This window comes from Hermetia illucens, chromosome 2 (assembly GCF_905115235.1).
Source record: "Hermetia illucens chromosome 2, iHerIll2.2.curated.20191125, whole genome shotgun sequence".
Lineage (NCBI taxonomy): Eukaryota > Metazoa > Arthropoda > Insecta > Diptera > Stratiomyidae > Hermetia > Hermetia illucens.
In genome coordinates this window covers 43,745,391-43,765,235 of record NC_051850.1, presented here as the reverse complement: position 1 = coordinate 43,765,235, position 19,845 = coordinate 43,745,391, and the positions used below count along the sequence as shown (strand labels likewise).

Sequence of the window (19,845 nt, the reverse complement as noted above, 5' to 3'; positions counted from 1 at the left end):
GACGCTGAAATCCGCCATTATGACCTGCGACAATCCGTTCTGGACTCAAGTCTTGCCTCTCGTCCTATTTGGCCTTCGAACAACCCGCCGAGAGGAATTTGCTCTAGAGTAGAAGCAGTGGTTCACACGGAATAATAGTTGTCGTGTGAAGTAGGCCTTGCCAACTGATTTGAAAATTGTATAAATAATTGAATATAGTTAGTTGCCTTTTCATCGCCGACGTATCGCCATTGTCTTTTCCAATTAATTTAACTATTTTACTATTAATTAAAAATATGAATAAAATGTTTTAATAGGCGTATGGCGCTATCCGGCCTAGCAAGATAAAGGAGAATATCTCATAGATGGTACTCAACAACGTGCTACCTCTGGCTTCAGTATTCACTCTGGCCTGATTGTCAGAGGGGATTCTGGGTGGTTTTGTACTTCCAACCTGGAGTACTATGCTAACGAATAGTGATCCGAGTCTATACGTTCTGACATTCATCAAGGCTGAGAGATGACGGCATTCAGTTAGAACGTGATCAATTTGGTTGAAAGTGGTCCCGTCTGGAGAGGCTAACGTATGTTTCTCGTCCGCTTTCCGCGCAAACCAGGTACTTCCAACAACGGTTTCTTGCGATACTGCTAATTAAATTATCGGCAGTCCGCTGAGCAGCATTCGGTCTATACAGGGAGCGCACGTTTCGTGAGAAAATGCGCAAATCGTTATTTAGTTGTAGTTGCTGGATTCGTTATTGTATTGTCAGTCCACTCCGAAGTTCCTTTTGTGGCTTCGTAACGATTTGTTTTCCGTGTAGAGTTGTCAGCCCTACCCAACCTGGAGGACCAGTTGGTACAATTTGTTCCGTTTTTAGGCGTGGGAGACTCGCCTTCATTCTTCTTCGTCTGCAGTTTTCCATTAAGAAAGAACTCCCAGCGGTCACCACGTGGAGGTGGAGATAGGGTTTGGTAGTAGAGCTGTTGGTGTTGGTTGAGCAGGCGTTTCCCAGATGTTATGCTCCATCGTGGATACCAATCCACGTTTCGCTCTGGGACCTATACTACCCCTTGACTCACCGATCAGTTAAGTACCATGAATTAACCTTTGACTTATAGAAAGGCCTCTTCCAGCAAACTAATAAATAAATCGGTGGTGATCGGCGCCGTTAATTTTTTTTTCTTATGAAATGTGGGATAAGGTTCGGCAACGGCTCTATGCAGCGGAGCCCTCCCGGGACATCATTTTAGAGAAGTGGATAGAGTTAGACCGATGAAAGGACTGACTGACAAGAGGTGATTAAGCTAACATATCACCCTCTTTCTCCCACTCCCAATTTTGAAACTAATTTGCTAATTTGAATGTTGTCTATAGCCTGGGAGCGGAAGGGCAAGCCCGAAAAAAATATGCAAAACTATTCCAGGCAAGTTTTCTGACCTAACGAAAAGGTGTTTATTTGGTAGTCCAACGGCTTATTGTTGCAGCACCCTGATAAGCAGTCAAGAAAAGACCTACGGAAAAAGCTCGCTTCTTCGGCCACATTTTGGCTTTTGGAATTTATTTTGTATCACCACTATTATGGCACTGTACATGTGCCGTATCGAAATAAACTTTCAGAATAGTTTCAAGGCCAAATTAGTGTTGGCTGACTATAAAAGACAATGAAAGGCGTCTTGCGAAAGTGGAGACGAAGATGTTACCTTGGACTAGTGGCGTTTTGATCACATCCGAAATGAGGATATCCGCGATCGTTATGGGGTTGCACCGATCGTGGAAAAATTGTGAGAGAGGCGTCTTCGATGGTATAGTCACGCAATTCGTGCTAACGAGAATCCACTTGCCCAGATTGGTCTGAACATCGAAGTCGATGGTAAACGACCAAAAGGCAGGCCTAAACAACGGTGGCTCGATACGCTGGATGGGGATTTAAAGGCCTCGAAATTGCACCCAGATCAGGCATTCGACAGAGCCAAATGACGAAACCCATCACAACAAGCCGACCCCGCTTGTGAACGGGACAAAGGCTGAAGAAAAAGTAGAAGACATCCTGTTATCGATCCTATCTCCTCTTGTTCCTCGACTGTAGCCTTGACTGTCTGCAACTTTTTCTAAAAGTGCCTTCAGGGCAACAAAATGTGTAATAAGATGAGAGAAATGAAAATAAATTAGAATTCAGCTGCCATTCCAGATGCCGAGAAGATAATCGCTGTACTTCACAAATAACAAGAATGCAAAAAGTTTATATTTTCTCAGTTTTATGTTTGTGTTCTTAATCTTCACTAGACTTGGACAATTGGGGATACCTAAGTTCCTTCGCAAATCTGGTCCGGGAGAACTTACTGAGACGGTTTCCTCGATAAGATACAGTAAATATCTTCTCGTGACCGCTATTTTTTCGAACAATTGGAACGCATTTTCGATAGGTGCGTACACGCTGAATGGCGTATCTAAAAGCTACACCAAAAATTTTGCCAATAATAAACTCAACTGCGGACTATCTGCTCTAAAGGTTTCCCGTTATCAAAGATAATGTGCGACTTCTAAGAAATATTTTTCGTGGATGTCTTGCTGTGGGCTACGTGCCTTCCTCTTGACAGACGGTTAAGTTAGCCCTCATACCTACGCCTGGAAAGACGCCTGGTCGAACGTCACATTCGCAAAAAGGTGCTATGGTCTCACCCGTTAAATGAAAAGCACCATGCTTACCATCGTGGAAAGTCCTGTGAGCCTGCCTTTCACTCTTTGATGTTAAAGATAGAAGAGGTAACACTGAAAGGCGAGTGCGCGATGGGGGTGTTCGTGGGCATTGAAGGGGCGTTTGACTGTGCGCCCTTCCAAAAGCACTATCATGCCGCCAAAGAGCATGGTATTGATGAAACTTTAATTAAGTGGATCTACGCTATGCTAAATCAGAGATTGCTGTGTGCTGAAGTGGGTATCGGTCGATACCTAACAACAGAATGGACGAAAGGCTGCCCTCAAGGAGGGGTGCTATCGCCACTTCCGCGGAGTATGCTGATCGATTCACTACTATGCGAACTGCAAAATCTGCCAATACACGCTCATGCTTGGTGCTCCAGGCATGAGTAAATCCTAATAAAACCACAATGGTGTTATTTTCATAAAGGAGGAAACTGAATGGTCTTGGTGTTCCAGAGATGAGGTGTACAACGTTTCAATTCTCCACAGATTATTGGAAGAGTTATTGGGAGAACTGAATCCAGTTTTCGCAATGCCTTCTGATTCTCGGAACTTCATTATCTTGAAGCGAAGAGAAACTGGAACGAACCAAAAGAATGGGTGTCACGATATACTGACGTCTTCTACACCGATGGCTCAAAAACAGAACCCACTTCCAGAAGTATTGTAGGCATTCTGACATGCCATAATTCACTAGCGGGGCATATATCCAGAAAAGGGATTCTCCAAGAGGATACGTGTCCATCCTGTAATGAAGAAGCGGAATCCAAGGAACATTTTCTATGTAAGTGCCCCGTCTATAGACGCTTCAGAAATCCGATTTTTGGTGCTGATGTGCTACAACCAGCTGCAGCGGGTAGCTTCATATCCACTAACGGAAAACCAATCCGCAATATTCCGCCCGGGGGAATCGAGTACAATGGACCACTAGGGTCTGAGTGTTCATAGGCTCTCTCTCCTAGCTCAAACAGACACACATCATATGATGGTTACTGGAAAAGTTTGATTTCGCATGGATTATAGTAAGACAGCGTTCCTTCCTAGATCAAACAGATTCATAACTCACTTCCGGGATGGCTTTCGAACACACTGTCTATAATGAAGCCTGTTCTTGCACTTTATAGTAATAGGATAGGAAGGGTATCCAACCCTTCGCTGTTAAATAATGATGCTGAACGTTCAGAAGCATAACTCGTCCTATCATTCCCTTACAGGTGTTCGATATAATGTGGAGTGATCCAAGACATACAGATGGCTGTGAACCGAACAGTTTACGTGGCGCCGGAACCTATTTCGGACCAGATGTAACGCAAACCTTCCTTCAGAAATACAAATTACAATATCTGGTTCGTTCGCACGAATGCAAACCGGAAGGTCATGAACTTCAACATAATGGAAAGGTAAAATCTATAAATCATGCTTCATTTCCATCTCATAATCAAAATTTAATGTTCGCTACTACTCTGCAGGTGATAACCATTTTCTCGGCCTCCAACTACTACGCAATCGGTTCAAATAAAGGTGCATATTTGAAATTCAACCCTCAGCTGGATCCACATTTTGTACAATACACGGCGGCTGCTTCGAAAACGAGAAAATTAACATTCCGGCAACGAGTTGGTCTGGTGGAGAGTTCCGCGCTAAGAGAACTAGGCGCTCGGTTGCGAGAGAAACGGCAGGAACTTGAGAAGGAGTTTGAAATTCGAGATCCGACGAAACAAGGTAGGATTTCTAGGTATATCGTAAGAAGTTTTTATAACCCATATATACATGCTCATATGGGGCGCATATGCTAATTTTAATTTTTCTGGTCGGTTAGTCGGAATGGAACCCATACCTTCCCTAGGCTATTGGGAACATAACCCAACATTCGTCCTTTAAAAACATATCAAATTTTCCGCAAGCCCACTCAGATTTTATTAAATCCTACTCTCAAGTACCCGAAGATGTACACTAGAGACGGTTACCAATCTTTTTGATCCTGGCTGAAACCTGCCCACCTACTCGAGTTTATTGTTTCTGGAAGTGGCTCCCACTTTGTATGCGCCTTTCATTTCGAATTAATCCCTGATTTCTCATATGTTGGAAAAGATCAAAAGTCGCCATCGTACAAGCAGCGATTCACGGAAATGGAGAGAAAATAGAGGCGAACATACAAATATGTCTCGAGCTGCAAGTGAAAGGAGTAAAGCCCCCGCCTTTGATTTTTTAAAGTAATTTTCCAGTTCAAAAGTGAAGCCCCCCGTGTTCCCACCCTCCCACCCTATGTTTAATTCGGTTCCATGCTGCTTAAACCTATATTCATGCGGAAAATTCAATTAGCTCCTGCAGCCAAGGAAGACAGGGTACGGAACCTGGAGAAACGCTAGAAAAGTAAAGTTTGAGTTTGCCCAACAAAATGAAGTTTGTGAAATGGAATTTTACGTGTTAATCATGGGATTTGTATGTTCTCTCTCAAGAAGGTGAATTTGAAGTTGTAGCGAAAGTTTCAGTTTTTGATTAGCACCTTTATCCCATTCACGTGGTGTTTCTAATGTAGTTTATCCTTCATCCCAGCCACGTTGAGTTCCAGATGAACGCAGCTGCGTTACTTATCGTAAAAGTTAGAAGTCATTACTTTCGACCCCATATTGGCGTCAACTAGATATTCTGTCACCATCAAACACAATATTTAAACCAAGATTATCAGTGACACTTGAAAAATTGCTTAGGCGAAAATTCGTCCTTTTCCGTCATTCCTTCATTGATTCAGTAGGAAAAGTTTCTTGGAATCTAACTCCTAATCCAATTACAGGGACGCTCTCCGTTTCGAAGTGGTGCGAAGCTATGGAAGCTGCCACAACTCTTGGATTACCATGGCGCTTACTTCGTGATAAATTAGCACCGATGGCGGATACTACCCAGGGCAATCCGAATGAAGTGAATTATCGAAAGACGCTTGAAATGTTGGACACGGATTTAATCGTAAGTTAAATAGCCGTACACAGTTTGCAGGATGCTTGATATATTTGATTAAATTTGAAATAAATTCTCCAGAGCTGAGAGAACCCCTCGGAGAAAATATATTTAAGTCAAACTGCTTCAAATCTGAAATAGATATTGACTTATTGAAGAGAATTTGCTATTTTTGGTTTGTTTAAAATATAAGAGAATATAATTGTGGTTACCAGTTTCCTGATTTCAAATTAAAAACTGTAAATAAACCTCAACCGAAAATAGCAAATCCTTATTGTTTAAAGCAAAATATACTGCGTTCTGAATCAAAAATGGGGAATTGGTAAAAAAGGTAAAGGTAAAGGCCCCTCCTTGACTAGCGATGCACTTATACATACCAATGTTAACCTGATATATGTAGTTACTATTCACTCCTTGGTGGCGTATAGCACCAACACGCTATCGTTAACGGTTCGTTGAAATGCGCTTCAACTCCCTCGCGGACTTCGCGAGTCGAGCGCACTCCTCCCTATTGTTCTACACCAAGTGTTTTTGAGGCGATCTACTCGTCGTCTGTCTTGGGAGAACGGGTTCCACTGCTTGACGTAACCAGCAAGCGAATTGTCGCCCCTCCTTAATCTATGTACGTTAATCGACAGTAGCCAGCTCATGGGTTCGCCAGCAACTAACATGACGATCAATGGAAGAAAAGTCTGCGAAGCGACCCTGGAAAGTCAAATTGGGACAATACAAAGGATTTTAGAGAGGAGTTTAGATTTAGTTTTTGGATCGTGCCTTTCTCCCCATATAAATTTCCAGGACCAGACTATATAATACCAGTCATGTTCCAGAGACAGCAAGATTTACCGGAGCTGTATTTCATATTGATACGTATCGCACTACTAGAGACACGCGGGCATGGTTTTAATACCGAAAACGGACAAGCGCGATCATGAATGGGCACTTTCATAACTTTCTTCCTCTTTTGTATTGGAAACCATAGGGCGCCATTCGCCAAGTCTCCGCGCGACAACCACAAAAACAAATTCACCGAAACCGCTCTTAACGAGGTAAGTAGAACCGTTGAGCGGTAGCTACACCACAAGCAGTATACTCTAGCTTCCTTCCTAGCCATAGAGAGAGCATTCAGCCATGTTGTTATCAACGCCATCAAGGAGGCTCTAACCAGAGTAGAATTGGTGGGGTGTCTTACATAACATGAATACTATGCTAAGAACCAGGGTAATCAAATCTTGTCTGGAGGGTACCGCACAGGGACACCCCAGAGTGGCGCCTTCTCGGATACTTGAGTTGATAGTGATGGACGAAATTCTACGGATATTTAACAGGAGCGGGATGAAAATGGTGGAGTATAACGACAACTTGGTGATGTTGATGTCAGAGTGGAATAATGGAGGGCGTATTGGAAAAGGAGTCCATATGGGCTGCAAGATTTGGACTTAGTCAGCGGGCACTGACCTATAGGAGGTCATATTGCCAGACTCGGTGCACCCTAAAATTTGCACTGCCGAAGTTGTGGAGAGGAAGGAGATATTCTCATACACTTTCTTTGCAATTCCCCAGCTCTAGTGGACACTAGGTAAACAATTCTTTGGGAACTTCTCCATCTCTTGTTGTGCTTTCCTTCAGAGGCATCAACACGGCCCATCCAGCGCTAATTAGGTTCTACGTAGCGGTCACTGTTACCAACCTACCCATTCTACAACCGCTTTAGCTTATACTTTTCCATAAATTCTTCCAACCGCACCTATTCTTTCCTTAGCTTTATAACCATAAACCTGCTATTCATCGATTTCACGAAAGCTCTCGACAATATCGGCAAAGAGTCTATCTGTTGTGCTCTCCGCATTTCGGAAGAACTAGTAGCTTTTATCAGAGGAACATATAATAATAATAAAAATCGCTGACGCGACAATCCAATTGGAGCAGGACTTTGAAGCATATTAAAGCCCTTCATTCAAGACCCGCGCACTGCAGGACTTCAGTACACTATAGGAGACAATGTGGTGAGCATTGCAGCCGTCCGTGATTATTACCCCGATCTGACTCAGGTATTCATTCGCAGCTGAGCTGATTGCTATCCGACATCTAATGGCAATACAAAGCCCTCTGCCACCAATGATATTTCAACCGCGATCTTCCGCTACGACAGCCTAGCGCTCTTACCACTGAGCCATGCGGACATACGATGTCCGATGGCGCAAAATGTCACGTGCTGCGTTGAGGTAAAATCTCAGAGAAATTTGAGGGCAATAGCGGAGTCCATCAGGGTTACATTTTGTCAGCGATATTGTTTCTTCTTGTTATTAATGACGTTCTTCATGCTTGTCCGGAGGACGTGGAATAGTTCAATGGATTATGACATCTTTCCTCAAATAACTCAACCACGCTGAAGACATCTGTTTGTTCTCCCTCGATTCATGAACCTTAGCCAAATGGCCGTGGATATGAGAGAGGCAACTAAATTCAGACTGAAGGTAAACTCCAAAAAACTAAGTGTGTTAGTCCGACGGGTCATCACACTCTCCGGATCTGCATTAATGGATAGAGCATCGAAAGTGTTGATCAATCTGTATATCTAGGAAACGTGATTCCTGCCGACCGCGGCGCCGAACTGGATGTTGCTCGACGCATGAAGAACGCTAGATCCGGTTTCGCTGCCTTGTCTAAAATCTGGAAATGCAGTTACCTCAACACCAAAATCAAGTTGAGACTGTTCAATGTTAGTGTTCTTTCTGTGTGGGAGTAGCACATGCACCCACTGTTACGCAAAAACTCCCAAGCCTTCGTGAACACCTGTCCCCGACAAATCTTCGGAGTACGATGGTCTGATACCATTTCAAATAAATAACTTGGTCGGCGCACAGACTAGTTACTCGTGGACAAGGTGATCGGAAGGCGGAAGTGGCAATGGATAGGTTACACATTAAGAAGAGGCGACCATTCTGTTCTAGCTAAACCATGCAATAAAACCCGTTTTTTTCAAGATGGCCGGCAAGTTGGTCATCTCAGCAGTACTCAGCGCAAAATAGTGTCAGGGAAAACCTGGAAGAGGTTGAAACACACTTCAGCGGATCGTGTACAATCACGCGCAGTTGGGGTTGACTCGCTATGCCCCACCATATAAGGAGTTCTCATATCATTTTAGAGTTCATTTGATTGAACCTGTTTGTGTTGATAGTCTCTTCGCTGTCAGCTAAAATCACAAAGACCACTTCTATGCAGATAAGGAACCCTCAATATTCAAAAATGCAGACATCTTCTCCCTCAATATCTACTGTGTCGCACAAGGCAACCATTAATTGATACAATACAGTCTTGGTTGATCATCCTGCCCGGCAAACATGTTGTCATGAATGTAACGTATTTCGCAATAGATCATCAGTTCTAATGTAGTTCTCCAGGACCTTCTTCAGTGACTGCAATACAAAGGAAGGCAGGCGGATTTGTCGCAGAAATTTACGGTGAAAATGATCCTTCTTATCCACTTTAGAAGCGAAGATTACTTTTGCCAAGCGTTATGCCCTTGGTATGGAATACAAGTCTATACTGACTGCCTCTCACCATCCTCAGGAGAGAGCCTAGAATAATTTCTGGACGACATTGAAGTAGTGCTTGGGACGTCCCATCCGCTCCGATTCCAGTGGTATAAAATTGCAAAAGTACCCACTGCCCATCTTGTTTTAACTTCCGAGTATAATTCTTTTGCTATTCTCCGGTTTCCTTCTTCTTGTTGCGGTCTTCCACTGTGGGATAGGACACCGAAAAATGAGTAAATGCTCGATCTTCCTTTTTCAGTCCGGATGCTCCACTTTCCCTTTACAAAATCCCCTAAAATTATCGGTTTGCTTCCCTAATTGCATTCCTGTACATCGTCAATGAGTTTTTGTGCCTTGCTTAGTCACCGGATTTTTTTTTCACCCGGTTAAAGCATTTTTGAATCTCTCTATTATACTAGGGTACGTCCCTTGATGAAGCGACTACCTCAACCGGACAGCTGGTATCATATGTGTCAATAATAACTGTCTTTAGTTCTAAGTCCTTGTTAATGTCACCACGCACCTCTACATGAGCCATATTATTGCTCAACTGCCTTATTTAGGAATACCAATCAGTTCTCCTCGGATTCCTTACTAATCTATCTATTTCGAAGTTGCCCCCAACGTCAATTCTTCATATTCTGTGATCCATATAGAAAGTTCCTTCGGAACTTTTCAATTTCCAACAAGCCCATTTATAAGGATATTTCCCAAAGTTTTGTCTAGGACTAGTCTCAAATGTTGGCATATTTCTTATCTTGCACACTTTTAGCCTACTATTAAGGATAAATTCAAGAGAATCCTCCCTCTTCAGATCGTGTCGCTGTTTCCCCAAATAGCGTTGTGTGCCTTATGATTGCAGCCGGAAGAAGTGATTACGCTGTCCTCTCGCACTCTCTTATTACTCCAACGATTTGATATGGAAGGATCCGAGTGTCGTTTCCTAGAAAGTAGGCTGATTGCACAACTGCCTTACAAAGTTTCTCTCTCGCTTCCAATGGAACTTGGATGAACCCAGGCCTGCAGTTGGAAAGAATATAATTTAATTTGGATTTAATATACTTAATCCATGTAAGCTCTTGCTTTCTCGCAAAAGGAGCTCGAACTTACCTTGATACTTCTTCCTTGCAAACCAATAACCTTGTCATCCTTGGAAACTTCCCTTCTAATTATAACCGACGCAGCTTTTGCATGGTATAGATTTGAATCATTAATTAATGTATGGGGCTTTAGAAGATCCAGGTCTGCATCATCTAACTTTTCGGCGTTCATAATTTCCACGATTCTTCCAGGGATTCTGGTGAATTTTCTACCCGATGTGCCTTCCGAGGTATATTTACTGAATCTTTTTTTTATAAGGGACTTGTTCCCTTTTAAATTGTATATATATACATATAATTGCATTAGTGTAAAAAAGCTACACTGTACGTTGCAAAGATCTAAACTACACTAATTTCTTTTTCATTTAGAAAACCGCTCACGCAGGAAGTACTACGGTAGCTGATTCACTTTACAAGAACAAGAGCAGCCTAGAAACCATTTTCCGAATACTGGATAAGGACAATTCAGGTAAGCAAGTGATTCTAATATTTCTGCTGCACACACAGGGTTAAGTGATATGTAATTGTTTTCCGCATTATATCAAAAAAATAGAAGTGACTCGCGAAACCCGCCTATCTCTGGCTCAATTCCGTGGCAATAGTAGGGGTATGCAGCAATAAACATAAGTCATAACATAGAGCATAATACTAAAAAATTTGGTGAAAATCCTAAAATTTTTAACAAAGTTATACTATAGCAAAGTTAAGCGCTGTTTGCCTGTGGTTAGGACTTAAATAACTGAGTCTGGTCGGTTGTCAAACTGCTATAGGGTTGTAATAGTATCGCCAACAACCTGCTCGGTCGAAGCATGAAATTTGAAATGTACATGCCCAACAATGTTTGTGCTGCCCGGGCGACAAAGCCTGTTGCAATTTGACTTTAGAAGACCGCTGATCGCGTAACAGCTTACAGCGTTGGACTCGTCTTTCCGGACACAGCATTCCTGTATCGTTCAGATATTGAGTGAGGAGAAGAGAAGATTATTACTTGCCGCAACCGAGTACCTGGAGCGCCGTTGCAAAAGCTCACCTTGCCTGATGAGAAGCACAATGGTAAACCCTGTTACAATTCATGAACTCTGATTGTTGAACTTCCAAGAAAAGTGCCGACGTTGGCTAAACCAATCCAAAGGTGATATAACCGTCTTGTCAATCGGTCAGTACGTAGAAACGGTGGGTGCGAGAATAGCAGCCACAGATATCAGGATGGTCGGAGGCTTCTCTACAAGTTGAGTCTGATCCATACTCGGCCAAGTGGTAAGCTTAAGTGGGCATTGCCACGAAGTATGATGGTCAGAGACCTTTGAAATTGAGAGGCAACCACTGCCGCTATCATTAAAATACTCAGCCGATTTCACACCAATCAGTTGGCACGAGGTGGGAGCCTAGATTTTACTCAAACAATTATTCTGCTCGTTATGTCCATAGCTGACCATTGCGCGACGTGCAGTTTATAAAAGTAATTCAAGGGAAAATGAGCCAATAGCCAAAAATGTATATCTGGAAGAACTATATCCCAATGCAAGCCAGTGTAATTAGGCCAAAGTAATTAGGACCAAAGGGCCTAGCCACCTCGCTCAGCACCTGCCGTTTAGCCGAAGAGGAAGTCTAGGATAAGAGCTCCACCTGCAACTGGAATTCATCAGAGGCTAGATCTCCTCGTAAGCTAAGTAAAAACGTAGGAAATTGGTCGATAACCGGTTCGTTATGCAAAGTAGGAACTCCACCACTGAAATCTGATTGAACTTCCGTGGCTGCTGTTGCCATGGGTGCAATGCTGCAATGCACAGATCGCTTTGAATGGTCCTGTAAGCAACGATCGCCAGCTGGTTGAGTCTAAAAGGTTCATCTAATTGTTTTCGCCAAACGATGCACTGGTATTCGCGACGGTTGGATGCCATCATGGCTGGGAGCATCAGTAGACTTCTCCATTAACCAAATATTTGGGGTCTCATCATGATGATGAGCTATGGCTACAGTTTAGGTCATATTTGGTACAGGTTAGGTCGTATTTGGCACAGGTAAGGTCGTGTTTGAAACTCTGAAGAGCACCCTTCTCCCCCCCCCCCCTCCGTCTTGTGGCACTGTATTTTTATACGCTAATAAACCCGCCGTGAAGCCGGCGTGCATGCATCTAGATCTATCACAGCGTACTTAGCTGTACGTTTAGCAGTTATCTTCTGAATATATACAATCAGAGAAACTGTTGAACTTAGCGGGTCGCAGATCTCAAACCCTGCTAGCAGTGGCGGACGCAACATGCAAGCAGACGTAGGCGACCATCAGATGGTGATCCCTTTCGAGGCCGATGTCAGCGCCTCTCTTGTTACGCACATCTAGCAGACAACTTCCAAATCCACTGCCGCTTGCGAAGTTTTCGATCTAATTGCCCGTATTGTGTCGGTCAGTTGAACCCAATGATCATATAGGAGGCTCTGTGTTCAAACAATGTCCCACCAATAACAAGGCGGTGGAAGTTTCAGAAAACCACGAACCTGCCGTGATTATCGTTGCGGTCGCCAAGACCGTGTTTTACCATCACATGTCCGAATAAGGTGTTATCATATCCCACCTTGGCATTCAGATCATCCATCACGATCATAATGTCACATTTAGGAAGCCTCCCCTAAACTACGTTTAATTGCTCGTAGAAAGCATCCTTCTGCATTATATCGGAATTCTCCGTTGCTGCGTAGCAATGTACAATTATGATGCTCCTTAACCTGGGCCGGAATCTTGCAGTTGGAAGTCTATCGGAAACCGGCTCCCAGGTCAAGCCTTGCGGTAGAAGTCAGAAGCAACCTAAAACCGGATTCGGATGTGCTACCACTTGACTTTCTAAAGTATAAAAGCACATTGCCCCTCAAGTTAGAGAAAGCGGGCGTTCTGAGGACCCTTTTCGATAGCTAAAGGTCGTAACCGTGAGGTCAGTCCCTATGCGAGTTGTAGTTGACGTTTCGACAGCAGTAAGGTTTTAAAATTTGCAAATTGCTAGCCCGCAAATGTTTATCCCTTTAAGTCGTTTCTTACGACAAGCAGGGAAGATTTTAAGTATATTTTTAAGTGCCAACTCACAGGGCTGTGCGATACATGGCGATCAGTTAAAGCTTGTCGACTCCAATGCATGCCGTAAGCAAAACTGTCGACTATTACTTGCAGTCCATATCGATAAACAGGGCATGTTCTCGTGATCAGTCCATCCTTATATGCAAGGTTTTAATGGATCACTTTACATACTGTATTATGTCTGTTCGTGTATTGCACCGGCGCCATAACAGCGCAGCTAGAAATGAGATGGTCTAACGTCTCTAACAACGAACCATACTTTCTTTACTGGTCGTCTTCCACCCCTTTTTCATTATGAATGAAAGCCTAGGTGGCTACCATGCAAGTTTGTCATAAGCGCAGGGACACAGTCCTGGATCATGAACATGGATCTGTCTGTATCAGCAAAGAGCTCCCCGCTTGCTCTTGGTCTGACATCACCCCACTCAGAGAATCGAAGGATCTATCCTTCAAGTTAGGTGGTCTTCGGGCACGACAATATTCCGAATGCGCAGGGATAGCGAAAATGTTCAATACGGTTATTTCATTCTTCCCCGAGAGATACGATTTCAGCACCAGCTTCGCACGTCGCAGGAATTCAGACAGCAAAGCATCTTTTAAATCACCAACTCGACCATGGGTACTTTGCAAAATTCCTACGTACTTATAGAGATCTGTACCGGTCATAATTTAACGTCACCAAATCCAAGAACTGAAGAAGGGGGCAAGTAGTCGCCCGAAATATGCATATTAGCAAATAAATAAATTGTTCTAATAAAATTAAAGGAAACGGTTTTGGTTTTCTCATTTACAAGTTTACCTAAACGCTCTAAACGCAAGTTTCATTTAAAAAAGGTCACCAATGTTAAGTCTTTCATGCGGCTTGTCTGACCTTTGCGGATGCTTAGACTCGCTGCTTATCTAAACCAAATTCCATCCAAATATTACAGCTGAACACAACAACTATGTGCAGTAGACTTCTAAGACAGTCATCAGTACCAGCATAAAATTTAATGTCATCTAACTGCATCAAGTATGTTAGCTTGCGCTTACCATTTGATTGCAAAACCGTGGCCTCTAGCATTATTCCGCAGCCATAAAAGGGCTTCTTCATTGGCATATAAAATCAAGGAAAAATGAACCCATTGACAATATGATATACCATCCTTCCATGATTGTCGCCACAAACCTTATTAGTTTCGGATCTACGTGAGACACGATTGAAATTCAGATACGACGCAAATAGCGTGTAAATATGGTTGACGGGCTATCCCCCCACCACAAGAGAAAAAGGTTTGTTCGGCATCGTTCACCACTTCACTACAGAACACACCATCAGGAGATCACGCCTTCCCAATCTTGTGTAGGTAAGATTGAAAACCTTCATGCACACTTAGAAGTTGGGTAAGGAAGTGATCACTTTCACCATGCGTTCGATTTAGCTACAGATCTATTTAAATTGTCAATGAGCTGCGCAGCCCAACTGCCTCTTGAGAGAGAAGAGAGAAGAGAATTGTCACTCGGTAAGGGTGCGTTGACTTTTATTGTGGGCAACCACCGCTCTTAAATTTTCACACTTGCTGCTACAGATAGCTTTACGCTGCTTACCAAGGAGAGCAATGGGGATTATTCTTGCGATTACCATCAAGGCCGTTTCTGAGACAGTGCGACAAGCAGACATCACTCCCAAATCTCCGCGCCTCTGCACTTGAGTAAAGCGCTTACGATGCACCTCTTTATCAATGGTATCAACCCACACCTGCGGGCTATAGAGCAGAACCGACTGCGTTGCTCCTATAAAAAGACATCTCCTAGTAGATATAGGGCCCCTAAATACGTCATTAGGCAACTCAAGGCCGAGACTCCAGTTCCAGCCCTGCCCGCTGCTGCTTTGATTTGCTCGAAGAAGCTCATCTTCGAATCGAACATTAAACCTAGGTATTTAATTGCTGGTTTTGACTCTATTGTCAACTCGCCGATCGATATGGGACGCAGAGTCGAGATTCTCTTTCTGGTAAAAATAACTACTTCGTTTCTTTCCAGCGGGAGACTGAAACCATGAACAGACATCCATTCGCTTACCCGTCGCGTCAATATACCAAGTCTGCTTTGCACCTGTTCAATAGTGTATCCGGCAACAAGCGCCGCAACGTCGTCTGCGTAACTGACCAGGCGCGACTCTTCTGGCATGTCGAGTCTTAGCAGACTATCGTTAGAAGCGCTCCACAGGTCCGGCCATAGAATGGATCCCTGTGCTACTCCCGACACTTTCTCGGCCGTGTCAAGCATACACAACGGTCGGTATGCAGATGGTAGCTCCGGGCCTCCTTTGCTGATTAACTCGGTTCTCGCCCCCTTCCAGCGACAAGCAACAATGCTCTCCTTCAGACAAGCGTTGAACACCCCGACCAGCAATTTTGGCCGTTGGCGTAACAGCATTTGGTACACTTTCGCTGGGATATGATCAGACCCTAGCGCCTTCGTGTTTTTCATGGTAAGAACTGCTTCTTGGAGCTCTTTTATTGTGAAAAGGGGGCAATCCTCGAGGTTTTCCACGTGTTAACATCAACCGGTACGGAATGTCTGGGAAATAATGCTTGTACAATGCGGTCCATTTGGTTGGTACTTAGTATGTAGGGTTTCCGTAAAGCCCGGTTTACCGGGTGACAAGTTTATAGCCAAGTCCCTACAGGTCCTCATTTACCCTATTGACTAGATTCTGAAAGCCGAGAACTTTGCTTTTATTTATCGCATAACGAAGTCTCCTTTTCGTTTATCTATACTTTGCCTATATGACACATACCTCCTCGGGTAGTGCAAACATTGTGCCCAACGGCGGAACTTATGACACTTCTTCCGTGGGTCGGGAATTTCTACCGTCCACCAGTATATAGAGAGCTTGTCACGGCTGGGGCCCTTCTGTGGCATGGAGGCCTCACACGCTGTCGTTATCAGGTTCATGACTGAGTTTACGACAGTGTCAGGTGTGACACTATCATCCCCCCTCTTCCTGTTCAAAAAGCTTCGACGAAATTCCCGATGTTCACCCTCGCGAATTCCTCACGCAGGTGGAGCGCTGATCAGAAGTAGCACTGAAGTCAACTAGTAGCGTCAACCACTTCGAACGCGATGTACTAATGATTACCTGCCGAGACATCTTGTACGACTCGCCCCATCCACCGATGTTACTAGAGATTCCGACGTGATCCGAAGTGATCTTAGGGATGCTTCCTTCGCAGTTTGGGTGGTGAAGCGTTGGCGTTGTTTAAAACTACGAGCCCGGTTCTTGCCGCCATTTCCACAATCCGTTACCCTCTGGAGTTTGGCTGAAGCATGCCCTATTCAAGGGGCCTAACATTAAAATCACCGCCTACCAGGATTCGCCCTTTGGTGCCCGATACGGCGTCCTCCAGAGCATTCAGCCGACGCCGAAAATCCAGCATAGTCCCTGAATCCAGCATTATCCCTGAACACCGAATCTAGAAGAAGCCATTTCCTCGACCTTGGGAAAGAACACGAAATCGAAAGTGGTCACAAACCCAGATGGCAGCGGTACCCGATAAGTCGAGATGTCATCGAGTCGGCTCCCTGTTCCGGTATTGCTCACTGATTAGCATTAGATAAGTCTTTAAGTCCGCAGTGAGGGTTGCACTCCGGTGCATGTTAATTTATTGGATGCGGATCATGCTAGTGTCGTCCTAGCTCCTTTCTAGTTCTGCCCTAAAAATTGGTCACCGCCCCGAACCCACAGTGCGTGCAACAATCTCACCAGACGCGCCACAATCGCTGCAATGAACACAATTACCGTTTTCATTTCAGGTCCTTGCAAGTTGCTGACATGTGTCCATAGTCCAGATACCTATAGCAATTGGTGGAGGTTATCCGCGTACATACTACCCATTCAATGTTGATTTTCCCGCTGCTAAAGAGTTTCCTCGCATATTGCTCGGGGACTTCCACTAAAGCGAGTTTTTGACTTCGAGTATTCACAGAGGTGATGCGCGAATGTCCAAGCATTGGTTGCGTCTGGACATTCTCGTTGTATCGCCTCCTTCACTTCGACTTTTCTGTGAGGCAGTCAAGATTTTGGATTTCTAGAGAGCACACAGTCTCTAGACTAGAGACGAGAGCCTTCTCCCGCAGTATCCTCTTGACCGCTTCGCAGAAAGTGCTCTTGCTAGTCGTCTTCGGGCCTAGTTCAAGAAGCACTCCGTCACTCTTCGTTTTCCGTATGGAAGGCACTTCTGCTTCATTGTCTTCGGGTACCATCCTGTAGCGAATTTTACTAAGGGCTTCCGCAAATCTCTTGTCTTCTGTCGGCTTAATGAGCAGAACCGACTGTTTAGTCTTTCTTCATTTCCTTGTCTGCTACTGGCTTTTAGTTTGTAGCCTCGTTGTGTTAGGATTGACGGGTCTCTGGCAGCGTAGCCAGTTCTTTCCTTTAATCCTTCTTTGCTATCTTTTTTTAGGCCCTGGAAACTACTTGGATGAAGTCTCCTTCAGGCACATCTTTCTCGTTCCGCGTTTTCCCCAGTTCACTTTACAGTGGGCTATCTGCGATCCGTTTGGCGCTTGCAGTGTTCTCAGCGGGAAATGGGGCTGTTTATGCTTTCCGCGCGTTTTCCCTGATACTCTCCACATTCGCCTGTAGCAGGAGATGTGGTCCAGTAATTCCTCCTTTTCAATCGGCCTGTTTTTACCACCTTTGGTGACGTTTTTCTGGAAGAACGTTGCCGAGCGCATACGCTTCACCACTGTTAGGCATTTCCTCATGAGTTTTTTCGGCTCTAGCCAGGACGGTCGACTGCACTTCCGCTCGGTTCGCATCCGAATCCACCTGCTCAGGACCAGCGATTCTGACTGGGTTTTTTTCCGGAACAGGGATACTAGAGATAGGGTATTGAAGTTGCCGTCCCCGCATCGTCAGTCACGTCACTTGGTAAGACTTCCTCTTTATTTGGTGGTCCTGGTGTCACATCGTGTAGGGCCGCCTTCGCTGCCTTTTTCGGTGAGCGACTCATTTTTGTACTGCGCCCAAACGCGGTCGGCTCTTCCTCCTTCCTTATGTTTATTCTCCATGGGAATTTCTTAAAAATACACCATTGAAAAAATAGTTTAAGACATTTTAATTGCATTTCCTTCACTATTCAGGCTACATTTCCCTGGAAGAATTCAGCGATGCGTGCAATTTACTCCGAAAGCATTTACCAGAACACGACACTCAAGAGCAACTGTTGGAAATATGCAAAATGATGGATATCAACAAGGACGGTTTGGTGGATCTTAATGAATTTTTAGAGACATTCCGACTATGCGAACAGGCAAAAGGGAGTTTTGAAAATGCAATGACCGCATCACCCAAACAAAATGGCGAAATAGTCGGTGGGACTGAGAATGGTAAATGTTAATAAAGCAAGACTATGAAAAAGATTGAGCTTCTTAATAATGATTAAGCGCAGTTTTCTATTTATGTTTGGAAGGCTTAAACTAATAAAGAAATGTGTATTGCAGCAGTGAGTGTTTTTGTAATTTTTGTGATTTTTGATTTTTGCTTTGTGATGCTTGCATGGAAAAAGAACCTTTTTCGTTTGGCTCCAGCTGTGTTATCAATAAAATCTGCACCTTTCAGATAAATGTTCGCTTTAATTTCGCATTCTATATTTGCACTTAGCGAGGTTCCGTAGTTGTATTTCAAAGGGTAGTGCAGAATCTAACCGTGAACTTGTATTCACTCTAATTCAATCCAATATTAGAAGACGCAACCAAATCTCGAATGGCGACAAAAAGCGTAACATCAGAGGAGGAAGATGAACTTGATTACAACAACGACGACGACCAAAAGGATTCTTAAAACCACATAAAAAGAGGTCCATCGTTTGGTTAACCTGGAACAAGCTTGAAGTTTTCTTTTCCTTGCATGGTTTTAGTTGAAAGTGCTATAACTTAACGAAATCTTTTACTTCTATCTCTCTTTCTATTATACTTACTCCGGAAGTTTTGAAAAAAGTTTGAATCTTTTTAAATTTATACATTTACAAGCATGTACAATGAATTCAATGAACGTTAGCTAAGTACATACATACATATATGCTAATTTTATATATTCAAGTGATTTTGTATTGCATTTTATTTAGAAGCGAGAAAATACTGATAAAAATGATATACTTAATGGGATCAAAAGTAGTTTAGAACGTAAGTATAAGCAGAACTATTCTCAACATTTCAAGCACTGCTCTAAAAGCTAAGTTTATTATTGTTACATTTTTAAGAAAATCAATATTTCTTCTATTAGCTGTACGTCTAAGCAAATTTTACAAATTTTACATGTGGGAAGTTATAAACAATTTAATGGTATTTCTAAAGGAATTCATTCTCTGCAACATATAAGCTTCCTTCCCAACTGAATCAAAAAGCTTTAAATAAAAGATAATTCGGGAAAAATGATTACAGTCAAGTTATGATTAGGTAAAGTGTGAACTGTAGCCTCTAATCAAATTGTCTCAAGTACTTAAGATGCATTTTTGCT

The 19,845-nt window shown here is 43.5% G+C and overlaps 1 protein-coding gene across 2 annotated transcripts in view; it reads left to right on the top strand.

Moving 5' to 3' along the window:
* The window catches only part of LOC119649563 (serine/threonine-protein phosphatase rdgC), a 316,188-nt gene extending 296,754 nt beyond the window's left edge, over window positions 1-19,434 (top strand). For both annotated transcript variants that reach the window (XM_038051760.1, XM_038051759.1), the window contains 6 exons: window positions 3,895-4,080; window positions 4,150-4,402; window positions 5,475-5,644; window positions 10,644-10,743; window positions 18,471-18,716; window positions 19,073-19,434. In XM_038051760.1, the coding sequence (XP_037907688.1) occupies window positions 3,895-4,080; window positions 4,150-4,402; window positions 5,475-5,644; window positions 10,644-10,743; window positions 18,471-18,716; window positions 19,073-19,170 (1,053 nt within the window). In that variant the 3' untranslated portion in view covers window positions 19,171-19,434. The remainder of the gene's footprint in view (window positions 1-3,894; window positions 4,081-4,149; window positions 4,403-5,474; window positions 5,645-10,643; window positions 10,744-18,470; window positions 18,717-19,072) is intronic.
* Window positions 19,435-19,845: the final 411 nt, after the last annotated feature.